Source organism: Lipophrys pholis (genome assembly GCF_963383615.2).
Source record: "Lipophrys pholis genome assembly, chromosome: 21".
Classification (NCBI taxonomy): Eukaryota; Metazoa; Chordata; class Actinopteri; order Blenniiformes; family Blenniidae; genus Lipophrys; species Lipophrys pholis.
In genome coordinates, this window is record NC_137649.1 from 6,163,004 (window position 1) to 6,178,177 (window position 15,174).

Consider the following 15,174-nt stretch of genomic DNA (forward strand, 5'->3'; position numbering starts at 1 on the left):
CCAAGACTTTAAGGGGCCGGAATTGAACCAAGACCAGAGCATCTTAAGCCCAAGACAGGACCAAGACTTTAAAGCAGTCTGAGACCGAGTCAAGACAGAGGCCAGAGGGTCCCAAGACAAGACCAAGACTTTAAGGGGCCGGAATTGAACCAAGACCAGAGCATCTTAGCCCAAGACTTTAAAGCAGTCTGAGACCGAGTCAAGACGGAGGCCAGAGGGTCCCAAGACAAGACCAAGACTTTAAGCGGCTGGAATTGAACCAAGACCAGAGCATCTTATCCCAAGACAGGACCAAGACTTTAAAGCAGTCCGAAACCGAGTCAAGACAGAGGCCAGAGGGTCCCAAGACAAGACCAAGACCAAGACTTTAAGGGGCTGATACTGAGTCAAGACCAAGACCAGAGCATTCCAAGACCATAAGAAGAACAAGACTTTAAGAGGCCGAGACCAAGATAAGTCCAAGACCCTGAAAATGAGGTCTTGAGACCACAAGAGTACTGGAGTACTTAAACAACAGCGTGTAACTTGTGGTTTTTCATCATGAATGAAAAATGTTGTAGTTCTGCTGTTTCTCCCTCCTGCTCACAAGCAGACACTTAGCTTTAGCATTAGCATTAGCCGACGAATCCAGCATAGTTAATCAACTCTTCCACTTTTCTAAGGAGTAATAAGTAACCTTGCTTTAAGGCTCATTTCCAGCACCTTCAACGTTTCTCTAGGCGTCATGTGCAAGCAGTTATTTGAAAAGTGCTGGTAAAGCACCAATCAGACGATTTCTAATAATAATCATTTAAAGAGAAAGACGGGCATCAATCACATGCCTTCACAACAGTTGGTCTTTGCTTCTTTTTTTTTGTAATCCCCTCGAAGAGATTCAAACAAACCTCGGGAGGAGGAATCCTCAGACATGTCGCCGCCATGTTTACTGGCTCAAAGCTCAAGTGCTCCTCGTTCTTGTTTTCCTTTCCACTCAGGGAGGTGTGTTTGATTCTGTTTACCTCCAAAACCTCAGTTCCTTTTCCTTACGAGGCCCAGAAAACACTGAGCCACTTGAAGCAGTTTTTATGTGGCTGCTCGCTCTGCTAACGGCGGAGCTGCCGCCACCTGTCCGTACGCGCACTACTACATAAAATGCAACTTGTGTGAAAAGCTAGCACTGCTTCCGCGCACCACGACCCCAGGAAATAGCTCTTCTGTACATACGCGAGCAGACGGACAATGACAACAAAGTTTGTTCCCAGTGTGTCACGACTCCATGTTCTCCTCTAATAACAATCCAACTTGGTCCTTTGGCCATACGGATGTACGCGTTCCCACATTGTTATTGTTTATAGCGTATTGTTCTCTGTGTGTATGTGTGTGTGGTTTCATTACACAAACAAATGCCGCTACCTGGTGGCCGAACATGTTAACTACATTGTTTTCGGCATTTCTACAGTTTCCGTGTAAACGGACATAATTTTCGAGCAGTGGCGGCTGGTGGTACATTTCTTAGGGAGGCTCTTCATTATTATTCGATTTGAAGTGCGCCCTCGAGAGCCCCCTAGTGGTGAAACATTATAGTTCTATTAAACAGCTAGTGAATAGAGAGCACCTATTAAAACCTCTTTTATTAACATACAAATAGAAGCAGAAGCTTCATTAATCCCTTTTAGAAAAGGAATGTGTTTTGGGGCTGGTTTACTTGAAATAACAGTCTCAGTTTAGGGAAAACAAAAGGTATATCAGGTATATTTTTATGTTCAAACGTATTAATTAAACAGTTTAAATGTGGACTTCAAATAAATTGTAATGTGCCATCTTCCTGTCGATGGTAATTTTCTTGTATTTCTGTGTGGTGGGCGTCCATTACCTCAAATTCTAAATTGTTTGGAATTAGTTTGTTGGATGCTGCAGACATGCTCGTATAAGTGGCTCAAGCCAGAGCTGATGCTTCGTCACTAAAAGATGCAAAACATGAAACTCATGCCTGTTTTAACACAGTGACTGCAGATCTTAGCCTCTGTGATTAGAAAATCATAACATTCCCTTTTTATCCTGCAGCGCACCTTTAACTAACTTCACCACACCCCAATAAGGATCCAGTTCATTCTGTTCCAGCTCGAATTAAGATGTTTTTCCCAGTAAAATCCAACCGTGGCGTCGGCGGTAACGAGACTGGAAAAGTCTTAATGAACCGAATGTTTGTTGCCAATATGCAGAAGATTTCCTCCACCGCGTGAACGAGAAACATGTTTTCCCCGGTAATGATGAAGAATTACAGCCCGCTGCTGCCGAGTCATTAGATTAATTACAGTTTATCAGCCGCTGTTACAACCCGACACCCCGACACAGGCGCTGCGTCGACGGACACAAAGGAAAGAGAGGAAAATGTGTCTCTGATCGTTTCACCCCGTTCTCACTGAGGAGCCGTCACTTTTCTTATTAACATTTTAAAAGTTAACGACGCTTCATGTGATGCGAAATTATTCTGTGTGCCTGCCTCTTTAAGAGGGAATTGCCTTAATGAGTTTTAACGAATTCAGCAAACCGGCAAAAAAGTGAAAAATGATCCAGTCAAAGCCGATGGGATTTTGGTGAAAATACAAACACGTACAAGTACATTAACTTCTGGTTAAAAATCACAAAAAGATTTTTATTTTTTTTAATTATTCGGTTTGCATGTTCTACCTGTGTGTGTGTGTGGCTTTCCTCCGGGTTTCGTCTTGTCTTCTGTCTCTGTTGCCATTTTGGGTTTTCTTGTCAATTATGTTTTGATTATTTCTGATTTACACTCATTAATCACCCAGAAAACAGCCCATGTTAACTTTTACGCTTAAGAAGTAATAAAAAATACACATTTACTGCCATCTTTCCCAAGTCTTTCTTTTACTATTGAATTACACATTTATTTTTACTCAAATGTATTGTCTTTTTGCTTTAAACACCAATATATTAAAAGTAGCAGCCTCAGTTTTTAACTCTCATGGATGACTGCGGTCATATATGTACACGATGTGTGAAACGTCAATGTGTAATGGAGCAATTAAGCTCCTCATCGACGGGGAACTGAGGAACCACGAGAGGTCGGAAGTGCACTTGAAGGGTGTTGTAACGTCTGTTTCATCTCACTGGCTGCTTGGGACGTCCTTTCCTGGTACCAGACGGTGCGCTGGAGGATCTGCAGAGGATTCTAAGTGCAAGGTGTGAACAAAGGAGGAGGGAGGCAGTGAGGAAAGAGGGGTGAAGAAGGGATGAAGAGCAGCTGGAGGAGCTCGAAGTGGAGGAATTGTGATGAAAGGAGGAAGAAATGAAGTGAGAGGAGGAACAGAATGTAGGAGAAAGCTCAGGCCCCTTTTACATGTAAACATTACATGGTTACATGTTTCAAGGGAAAAGGCAGAACTTTTTAAGTCTTCTTCTTCTTCTTCTTCTTCTTCTTCTTCTTCTTCTTCTTCTTCTTCTTCTTCTTCTTCTTCTTCTTCTTCTTCATCTTCTGCGTTCAATGGCAGTTGGCATCCTTGAAGTTGAACTACTGGTTCCAGCTAGTCCACGTCATTCCCACCGCTCAAAAAAAAGAAGAAAGAAAGAAAGAAATCAGTTTTTGTTTCAGAAAAGTTTCCCGTTTACACAGCAACATTTTGAATACAATGTCCGTTTCCACGGAAACGGCAGGGATGCTAAAAACTATGTAGTAAGCATGTTGGCCACTAGTGGGTGCTGTTGGATGTTTTTGTAATGAAACCATACAAACACAGACAACAACACTCTACACTGTAAACATTAACACTGGAGGACACAGACATTCTAGTGGACAGACGACCAAGTTGGATTCATATAACGGTGACTGTCAAAATAAAACTACCAAGTCCAGGAGAATATGGACCGGGAGTCATGACACTCTGGAGGAAACTCTGTTCTTATTATCCATCTACTGAGCATGTGCAGAACTACTAGTTACTAAGGCCATGGTGCAAGCGCGCAGTAATAGCGTTTCAGAAGAGTCTCATTTTCCCTCGTTTCCACCAAGACGGAATGTTTCCAAAGTTAACCTTACGTCCTTTTCTGCGAAAATGGAGTCAGAACCCTTTCAAAAAGTTGCATCTTTTCACGGAGACTGAGTCTGCGCATTTTCGAAAAGTTGGCTTTTCCACCCGTTTCCGCGGAGATGGAGTCAGACGTTACGTTCTTTCACGGAGACTGTCTCGGATCGGTTTCAGAAAGTTTCCCTTTCCCCTGTTTCCACGGCAACGGAGTGTTTTCAAAAAGTTGCATTTTGAACCGTATCCGGCTCCGAGCACCGTTGTTGTGTAAACTGACCCCCAAAACACGTGGAAACGTTGTCGTGGAAACGGGGCCTCAATGTGAAGGGGAGAGAAAAGTGGAGTACAGCAGGTGGAGAAGCTCTCCAGTTCATCCATTATCATTTAGTTCTTATTATTAAAAGAGAATATTTCAAATTGCGATCCACCTCTGTGTATTTGTCTAACGTGTTTCTGCCAGAGGAAATGATGCTGCAGGAAGAACATGCAAACTGAAATGAGGGGGTAGTGTCACACTTTTTTTAAAGAAATAGTTTTGTCTGCTTTTGAACATTTTCTTTTCTTTTCACAGGCGTGTCTCTGCCCAGCAACACTCCCGTCACCACCAGCTGCGACTCCCCCGGACAGGGCTGCCCAGGTAGGAAAAGTGAACGCACCTCCACCGCGAACAAGACCGAATTCACGTAACAGCAATAAAAATAATTGAATTCAATGTGAATATTCAATATGAGGATTTAAATTCCTCTGTATGATTAGATTCTTTATCGTTTAATTAAATAAATCATATATAACTGAGATAGTTGATATTTGAATATCTTACATCGTTTCAAATTTGAATCTCTATTTTTTTTTGATGCAATTGTAGTTGAGAAAACAAACAAAATGATATATATTTTCAAACAATAAAAAGTTTTTAGCATTTTCTTCAGCCTGCAAATGCAATGAGAAGAAACCCAGCAGATTCCAGAAATGACTGGGTACTATAAAATAAATAATATTAATAAAAGGAATGACTGACAGCCCTCTCGCCTAAACATAATTAAGTATTTGGGTTGAAATATTTCCACTCAAACATCGAGACATGTTTTGATCTGAAAATCGTCAAATCAAATCTTTCAGCGCCGCGTCGGCTGAAAGGCTCCTTTTCAAGAAAGACGTCCATTATGGAAATCCTACTTTTTCTTTTCTTTTCTTTTGCATCGGGGCTTCGTTCAGGTGATATTAGTTTAGCAGTCTGTCAAAGACCTTCAGGAAATCTGTAAATGCTTCTTCTGTCTGGCCGTGCGGGGACTGGAAAAGACGTGAGGGGCTGGGTGGAGGGACGCGCGAACACGTGCTTGACAACGTAATTGGCGAGGAATCAGAGGTCGGACGGAACATATAATTGACAGAGTTTGGGGAATACGTCAGTTTACATCCACGACTATTTTTTCATGAACTCAGAGGGGAATGTTTGGGGCGTTTTGGTAAAGGTACTCTGTCACGTTAGGACTGAACATTCTGTTTATATGATGAATTATCCACTAAAGTACATAGAAAATGGAACATCTGACCTGCTGCCAGCAGTGTTGTACCGGACCGAGCTTTCCCTCCGTGGCCATGTACTGATTTAACGCGGGGCGAAGCCGGAGGAACTCCGACCCAGAGATCCACACGTCTCTCGTTCTGCAGCGTTCTGTCATCGCTTCAGCTCCGTGGGTTTCTGCTCTTTGTGCCTTCTTAAGACTTCTTTAAAATCCCCAGCAGCTCCTGGAGGCTCCTGAACCTTTTTCCTAAAGCCGTTCAAACCTTCGGGTTCTGGATGTGCAAGTCAAGGATTTGGCACAATGATCCTCCGTGTTTCCCCAAAGCCTCGAACATCGTCCGACACCGTCGCAGGACTCGCAGCTTCCTCGGGGGGGGGGGGGGGGGGGGGGGGGGGGTGTTATATTAACTTTCCTCGGGAGGAATTAGAAACAGGTGCGACGACAGATCGGATGAAGTTGAATGGAAAAGCAAAGTGATTTGATTACCGATAAAAGTACAAAAACAACCAAAGTACACAGATGAAAGTGATCCCGTTAAAACCCCCTCATGTAAACACTCCTATCTGATTGGACCGCCTGAGATCCTGCTGGGATCGGAGGAGGTGGCGTGACCGCGTTGAGGATTTGATTAGAGTTCTAAGTCAAAAGTACATAGGATAATACATAAGAGTATATAACAGTATACAGGATTGGAGCTTTGCGTTCTCGTCTGTTCCGTAACGTCACACAACATTTCTAAAACTGCTACTGCACACGCTCAGTAGACGGACAAACAAGAACAATGTTTTCCTCCAGAGTGTCATGACTCCCGGTCCATATCCTCCTGGACTTTGGGAGTTTTATTTTGACAGTCACCGTTATAACAATCCAACTTGGTCGTCTGTCCACTAGAAGGTCTGTGTCCTCCGGTGTTAATGTTTATAGTGTAGAGTATTGTTGTCTGCGGGCGTGTGTGTGTGTGGTTTAGTTCCCAAAACAGTACAAAAAGTACAATTATTTTGATAACATTTTACTGAAGTAGAAGTACTAGTACAACTTTACAAATTCAATTGTAATGGCAAGTGCTGTGACTTTAACCTCAAGTGTTCCATCGCTGAGCCGATTGCAGGGACTGAACTGTGCTGCAATGCATCCTGGGAGTTTAGGTTGTTGGGACTTTAAAATGCAGTTACTATGTGTTTTATTAATATTGCGGCGTTAGTGGTTGTGTTCTGTTGTGTTTTTCTGGTTGGGTTAGTCTAGTTAGTTAGTTTTTTTTACTGTAGTTTAGTAAATATAATGTTGCAACGGTGAGTAAAATGTGTTGCGTGTTTAATCTCGTCCTGCCACGGTGTGCCCATTTGGAAACGTCAAAATAAAAGCCTCTACCATCAGCAGGCCAAGGTCTTCCATGTGGCTTGACACATGAACATATACACAATACAATCCTCTTAATTCCTTAATTTATTGAGTACTCAAAAACTACTTAAGTACTCAAAAACCGATGTGATTGAAATTGTAGCGCTGAACACTACTTTTCTAAAAACATACTCAAGTAATAGTAGGAGTACTGACTTGAAAAATTACAAGTAAACAAAAAACTACACAATTACAGTAGGCCCAAAGCCTTTTTGAAACAAAAACGACTTGAAGCGCTGTTGTGTAAACGGGGCCTAAATCTCTCAATCCTGAATAGATCACCTGTTCAACAGTAACATTTACTGAAAAGTACAAAACTGACCAACAAGAACGTTTTTCAAAAGTTGAAAATGGGAAGCGTTTGTCAGTAGTGTTCTATAAATAGCTCTAATCACTCAGTTTCCACATCTTGCTCCATCATCTTTAACTTGTATTGATTATCTTTGGTTTGTCGCTCATGGAATCTTCCAGCTTGCAACAAAGAAAAGTGCATTTCTACACGATTCCGTGCTCTTCTGCTTTTTTTTTCTTCTTCTTCTTTTGTAGCATAAACAGTTACTCCACCATTTTAAAAGTTTCTCGAGAATTTTCTGCAGTTTTAAGAAGTGTAACCCAGAGCTATAGCCAGTGCTGCGATTAACGGATTACAGTGACGTCTCGTAATGCCATTACTTTTGGCAGTAACACATTAGTAGCTCATTTCCAAACGCTTGTAGGACGATGGAGGAACATCCTGGGAGGAGAAAGACATGAGACAAAGGAGAGTTTCAACAAGTTTTCATCAAAAGTGGTAGAAGACCTGAAGAGATGAAGGTGATATGATTAGAAAGAAGAAGAAAAAGTTGATTTGTGGGTTCGCTTATTATTTTATTACATGAAACTTTTCACGTCTTGTTGTCGATCAGGATGTTTTGATCCATTTACAAACAGAAATGAGGCCTACTTTACGAAAAGAAAAGTCGACCTCGGTCGCGTGGATATTTTGTCTTTGCTTCCTGCAACCAGAGGAAGTTTTTAAAATAGAAAGTAAATACTCAAAACTCTCGTTTAGTTGTTTAGTTGTGGGTTTACCCCACGGCGGTGTACGGGGGCCCTGAACATGCAACTTTTCAAAATCAAACCAGCATTATAGCGTATTGCTCTCTGTACTCATGTGAAGGGGGTTTCATTACAGGAAAAAACTAAAAACAGCGCCCACTAGTGGCGCGACATGCTAACTATATCATCTTTAGTGTTGGTGCCGTTTCCTTGTAAACAGACGTCGTTTTCAAAACGTCGCCATGTAAACGTGAAACTTTTATGAAACGATGCGTTTTCACTTGAAAGACTTAGTAAACAGTAACTAGTAAAATAAATAAATTTAACATTTTCAACTTTTAGCTTGTTACTGAAGGGATGACGCCTTTTAGAATGAGAGATTATATATTAAATACATATTCTTTGGATTTTTGGAAGTGTATTTTAAAGATTTTTTCTGATAGAATAAATGTATTATCCCTGTTTTACGAATTCCAGCCACTGTCGGTGACATTGATCGGGCTTGTAACAGAGAAACAAGTCACATCAGGACAGAAATCTCCCAGGAGTTGGTCGATCCACTCTGCAGTCAGCGTCTTTTGACAAGTTCAATTGTTTTAAAAACAAGGGAAGTGCAGCAAACCGTTCAATAAGAATTTCCCCTGGACGGCTCATTGTCACCAAACACGGTGAACAAGACGTGTTCTATTTGTGAAGCTCTCCTTAACTGACCTGCCCGATGTCCCAGGAGAACATACCTGCCGTTTATAAAGCGAACCCCCCCCCCCCCCCCCCCCAGAGCGCTGTCCAGACTCAGGCCAACCGTCTCAGGTCCAGGAGGTCATGTGGGACTCACCAGTAGAACTCGGTCACAACAGCAGCTTGGGTGGGGGGGGGGGGCTCCTGCCTCGCTCCTGAAATGTCAGTTCTCACACTATCCAGAGCGACAGAGACCTCTGAGGGACATTTTTTTCTAAAGGCCAGTTTTTGTGTGATTGAGCTCATGAGGACAAACGGAAGTGGAGGAAATTTAACTGCAGCTTTTGTTGCACAATAGAACTGAGTCCTGCAGGTCAACAGGCCCCGGGAGAGCACCGACGCTTACATGTACTGTACGTGAGGCTTGAAGAGCAGCACCCCTGGATCGGTCTGGTCGTCAAGGGTCCCCGACTCTGGACTGAAATTTAATCCTTTGACAGAATGTATGCACTTTAATATCAGGAAATGAGGAATACATATATGAATAAAGCAAACAATGCCAGTGCACTTCCTTGAATATAAGATTACTTTTCCTCTACTTGTTGCTTTTCAGTTCCAGCAGGCTTATATAGTTATTTAATGATCAATTACAGTCACCAGATTTTGTTTTTCAATGTGCACGACTTCAGGTTGCACCGATACCAGCGTCCGATACTGCATGGAGTACTCGCAGTCAGAAAAACCTCCTCGATACAACTCGGCGAAATACTATGGGACATGATGCAACCGCAATGTCGTCCGGGAGTACACAAAACAGCACGAGCGACGTCAGCGGTCTGGAGATTCTTTGATGTTAATGAGAAAAGTACGACAGACTGTAAACTATGTTCTACTACAAAATCAAGAGGAGGCGAAAGATAGTTTGTCTGACACCAGCAACTTGGAGACATTTGGACCAGAGTTAGCCCGATGTCGCTCATTAGTGTAACTGCTCTGCGCCTAACTGCTACAGGCTACATGCTAACAATTATCGGGGCTCACATGCCAGCAAAGCTACATGCTAAATATGACTAAAAGTATGATCGACGCACTCATTAACAGCGAGCTGGAGCGTGTGGCGATACTTCAGTCTACAGTGTGTTGGTGGACGCTACACACTGAAGGCTGTGAGGCTCATGGAGCCGCCAGTAGCGTCAACGCTGAGGTTCTTTGCAGCTACACATAACGTTGGCATATAATTTGCCTATGGAATATGAACTAGGGTTAATGCCGATTAATAAGTACTCGTATCGGTACTCGATATCGGCCAGAAGCTAAAGCCTTTTTAGAAAGTGGTATCAGTGCGTCCCAACGAGTCAAAAAGCAATAAAACAGAACAACCCAAAGCTTTTATGCCGTTTACTCCAGCCGCTCTCTTTGAAGGACTTGATTTCCAGCGCTCATCAGCTTCTGCATCTCTTTCTCTCTCTGTCTCATCCCAACACCTTGCCAAAACCACCAGCTGCTTCCTCTCCCGCCACCTCATCCACTGACTCCACTAACACCATCCATGCTACTAATGCCATCACCCACGGTAAGCGACCCTCCTCCTCCTCCTCCTCTTCATCCATTACCCCTCCCTCTCAAACCTCCTTTCACCTCCAGAGTTTGACCTTCTTCTCTACATGGTCCTGGTTTGTCATCCTCCTTTTTTTTTTGCCTTATCTTCTTGTATTTTAAGATATATTTCATTGGGGATTCCATCAAAATAAAAAAGAGACGGTATTTTCCATAAAAGTCCTCTAAAGTTCTGTGTCAAAAGCCGATTACGCCTGAGGGTTTTTTTTTTTGTTTTGTTTTTTCTTCAAGTGGCTTCACGGCTATTTGAGATTTTGCCATATTTGGCCTTTTCAACAGACCTGTGAGAAGTTGCTTGGAGCCATTCTGGTTTCCATGCACCTCTGAGAAGTTAAATCCTCCATTATTAATGTTCTCGCTCTACTATTCATTATGTGCCCCAGAGAAGTTAATTCTGCTCTGATGAATTGCTCCAGATGAAGACGTTCAACTCGAGAGGACTGGGATTTGATAAATATTATCTTCCACCACGTTTCAGTTCAGTTAATTATGATTATAGTAATCAACCTTTGAACTCTTGTTGGGATTTGAAGCACAAAGTTAACTTTTTACAGGGCAAACTTTTTTCTTTTTTTTTTAAAATCCTTATAGACTTGAAAGCCAAGTGCTTGTATATGTTTGACAGAAAAACCTCCCTTGCACTTCTGTTATGCCACACTGCAGATCCTATAGTCAAGCACTTACAAAAAAAATACATCGAGTATTTAAATCTTACATCAATCAATGCATCAGAGAAAAACTCTGCTGCTCCATTTCCATTTCCTGCTGGATATTTTATACTTTTTTCATTTTAAATCTTCTTTGCAACCTTTTCAATTCAATGGCATTTTGCTTATTTTGTCGTAATTTAGGTTTTTAGGTGGTACTGCAATGGGAGTCTGTTGTCATACAATGACATCTAGTGGTCACAGATGGTGATTAATGATATATTCTGGTGTCACATGAGAAGCCAAACTACTAGGAAGAAAGGCAACTTATACTCTGGGAAATATGGTATGACATAATGTAATATCAGCTATTTTTCTTTATAATAAAGCAGCATTTTGTTGTCATGCAGTGACATCTAGTGGTCACAGACTGTATATGCCGTTACAGTTTCATTGACAGGTCAGCCAAACTGAAAACAAGTAAGAGGTATTCAAGTAAATGCAGTAGAAACCAAGAAAGCAGATTGATCCTTTCTTTAAAGTATATGATTTGTCATCTCCAGTCCTCCATTCCACCAATCCATTTCCATCCTCCAACACCATCCCCACCATTAGCATGCCTCTAACCCAAACCATCAGTACCGCCACCACCAGCATCAGCTCAACCAGCTCCTCATTCTCCTCCTCCTCCTCCTCCTCCTCCTCCTCCTCCTCCTCCTCTCCCTCTGGTAAGCCTTCATCAGCTTTGCTGCTTTCTGTTTCATGGAGCTAATTATTGATTTTTTCATCCCTAAATTTGAATGAAGGATGCAAATGTCTGGAACGTGTTGAGTGTGTCGGTCTTGTTATAATGGTGTCAGAAGTGTTCTATTTAAGTTTTTTATTTAAATTTAACTTTTTCAAGTAAAACAAAATTTAAATAAAAAAATTAATTGTTTTTTGACACCATGGGGGTATTGGGGAACACAATGTTTGCTCCAACGCTGAAAAAAACCTGAATGTTGTCAGTCCAACTGAATGGTCATTGTTGGTTTTAATCAGTCCCACATATTTATCTTAAAGTATAAAAGTAGGAGAAAGGTAGGCAGGAGTCAGGTCAGTATTTTTAAATAAGAAAATCTATCACACAGGCTACATGAACGTAAGTAATACACAAATATAAACAAATCATTAGTTAGCAATTGTTGAATTTGAAATGTTGCCGTTAAACTGCATTCGATCATTTTTGAAGAGATAATAAACAGTTAAGTGACACAAAGACTCTGGAAAATCAGATATATTTATTAGGAAAATACCGTATCAATGGTGCAGAATGTAAAAGTGACTCGCTGCACCATCTGGTGGTACATTGCAGTATTACATGACTGGTTGGGCTCTGGCTAGCTGGTTAGCTTGTTAGCTTTGGAATATTTCTCAGCAACATGCTGATAGCTATTGTTTTTAGGTTGTTTTTGAGTAAACATTACAAGCTGTAGCTTTAGAGGATCATTTATGGGGCGTGGTGTGTTAAAACCTTTACTCATAGTTAATATGGATTGGGATTGGCTCAAGGCGTGGACTGATCGATCCAAATATAGATATTATCGATACCTACTTTAGTATTGATATCGAACAATACCAGTGTAATATTCAATTTAGTTTGACCATTGATGGTTTTATCCCAAAAGAACCCATAAAATGTTATCGAATCAAATCTATTAGCCATTATCGCTTATATCCTTAATGGTCTAAAGAGCCATTCAGGATCTTTGCTACCACATGTATATGGAACTGATGCCAACCAACAATTCACTTGGACTTTACCATTCACAGTTTGATTTTTTTTTTTTATGAATAAACACTTTTGTTTTTACAGTTTCTATTGATGATTTTTATCACTCCGACTCGACGCTTCCTCATTGACTCATTGTGCTTGTGTGATTTTGTGTCACTGACTTGCCGCCTTATTGTGCTGGTCAGTTATCCCTACTGCTACCATCACCCTCACCCCCACCACCACCACCTCCTCCATCAGCACGGCTACCCCTGCACCTTCTGCTACTAATGTCGCTTCAGCCGGCAGCACAGCACCTGGTAAGGTAGATAATGTCTGGAGACGTGTTAACGGTCCGTCTCCTTTGCAACTGACAACATATTAAAGCCGTTGTGATATTTTTAGCCAATGAAGGTAGAATTTTGCACAGTAGTGTCAAAAGAAAAGAACCTGGATTGAGAACAAGGCACTTTTTCACATCTTTATGGCCTTTACACACCAGAAGTGCAATAAATAAATCACATAGAAGTAATAATCTTTATTATGAATCACTTTTTACAAAGAGATTGATAAACATTTATTTATTGAATATTGAGTCACTAAATGTTGTTTGTATGTATGTGAATATGTTTTAAGAAGAGACAAGAGGTCAATTAAGCCCCATTTACAAGACGTTCAGGTGAAAACTGAAAAAAGTTCGGTGCGTTTTTTTTTTTGTGTGTCGTTATACAGGTCGAGGGTGTTCTGAGCCACTGAAAATGAAAATGTTTTCAAAACGGCTCCCAACGTCTCAACAGATCTAATTTCTTCAATTAGATCAACTTGCATGTGGAACAGACAAAAAAATAAAATAATGTGGTTGAAGCTCCGAAAAATCTACCTTGTGCCAAGAAAATGTCTTTTATTTCTTAATTCATGAGAATGTCCCCAAAACCTTCCCAGTGTGTGTCAAGGCCTTAATATGTGTTTATTATCTCAGTGAAGCCGCCCTCAGATTGACTCGTATCTGTTTATCTGACTGATGATGTCTGATGGTTTACTTCCTCTGTAGCTCAGCCGACCACCAGCAGCACGTCATCCGCCTCATCTGCCCCCACTAACCACCCACCCACTAACCCCACCTCGCATGGTAAGACTGTCACTACTGGCATCGCTGAGGCTTTAACAGCTTCACACAAAGTAATCAATTTATGTGATATTTAATTTCACATGGTTTTAGTAAAAAGAATAAAAAAATCAAAAAAAATGTTTAGTTGTAAACAATTAAGAACATTTTTCTTAAAAAAAAAAAAAAAAGAAAACATGATAGTGCAGGGTTGTCTGAGTCAATTTAGAGTAACTGTTGTTCCTAATTTGTCCACTGGGGGACAGAAAACAGCACTGATGGCAACTTTGCAGCAATGAAGGTTATTAGCCGTTAGCATTTGCATACATACGCCATGACTTTTCATATGAAATTTCAGGCGAAAGAGTTTAAAAGTTTATTAAATGCGAAGATTTTAAAAATGTTTCATACATCTGTATATTGAACCGAAAGGTTCAATATACAGTTTGAGTTTTAGGTTATTTAATTAATGTTTTTATTTTGCTTCATATTTTGTGATTTTTTTTCTTCTTCTGTCGGTGACCTATCACTTACATCTTTTCTCACTCCTTTTTAACTGGTCTTGTTCACCCTAGTTTTCTTTTCTGCCTCTTCTTCTCTACAAACTGATCCAGGAACAAATCCTCCTCCTTCTCCTTCACTGCTTGTAACTGCTAGCCAACCGCAGACTAACACAGCTTTTACTACTGACTCCACTTGGGGTAAGATGATATTTAAGGTCTGTATAATCATAGTTGCTTGCCTTTAATTTTTGATTTTGTACCTGAGATCAATATTTTCCACCGCTTGGGGCTTCCCTGCTGCTGCTTTAATGGTTAGATTACCCACTTTTATTCATATTGTTAAATGTATCTTAATATAGTTTAAATCTGTTGTGATTCTTGGTTTTGAAATGATCAGGACTGCCTGGAATAGATGCTTCCTCTGTCTTGTTACAAGTAATTATATAGGCCAGACATCATCACACAATTTCTCTACCTTTGGTTTTCTTTTTTATATTTAAAACTAATTTAGTTGGTGAATTCTTATCATGCTTTTTTTCCACTAACACCTGACAATCAACAGACTTTGGGGATTTCATGTTTATGTTCATGTTTTCTGCTTTGGAATGCATTGTTTATTTAATAACTGTAACTTGCTCTTTCATTATGATGGCGTCTCGTTTGCCGTGATGTGATGACAGCGGAGGAGACCCCCGCAAAGCCTCCAAACAAAGCTTCTGCTGGAGCTGCTGCCGGGGCTCCAGGGCAGCCTGAACCTGCAGAATCCTGGACCAAGCGTCTGGTTGTTGGTTTTACTGCTCACCTCAGAAGGAAAAGAAGTCCTCAGATTGGATTTTCTGTTGCTGGATCGTTTGTTTCTCAGCCTTCCAGACCTCTTCCAGTCCTCG

At 41.0% G+C, this 15,174-nt stretch overlaps 1 protein-coding gene across 2 annotated transcripts in view; it reads left to right on the plus strand.

Annotated features, from left to right (window-relative positions):
- Positions 1–15,174, plus strand: part of adgrg6 (adhesion G protein-coupled receptor G6) — a 97,632-nt gene that overhangs the window by 47,878 nt on the left and 34,580 nt on the right. For both annotated transcript variants that reach the window (XM_080490430.1, XM_080490431.1), the window contains exon 7: positions 4,594–4,659. In XM_080490430.1, the coding sequence (XP_080346556.1) occupies positions 4,594–4,659 (66 nt within the window). The remainder of the gene's footprint in view (positions 1–4,593; positions 4,660–15,174) is intronic.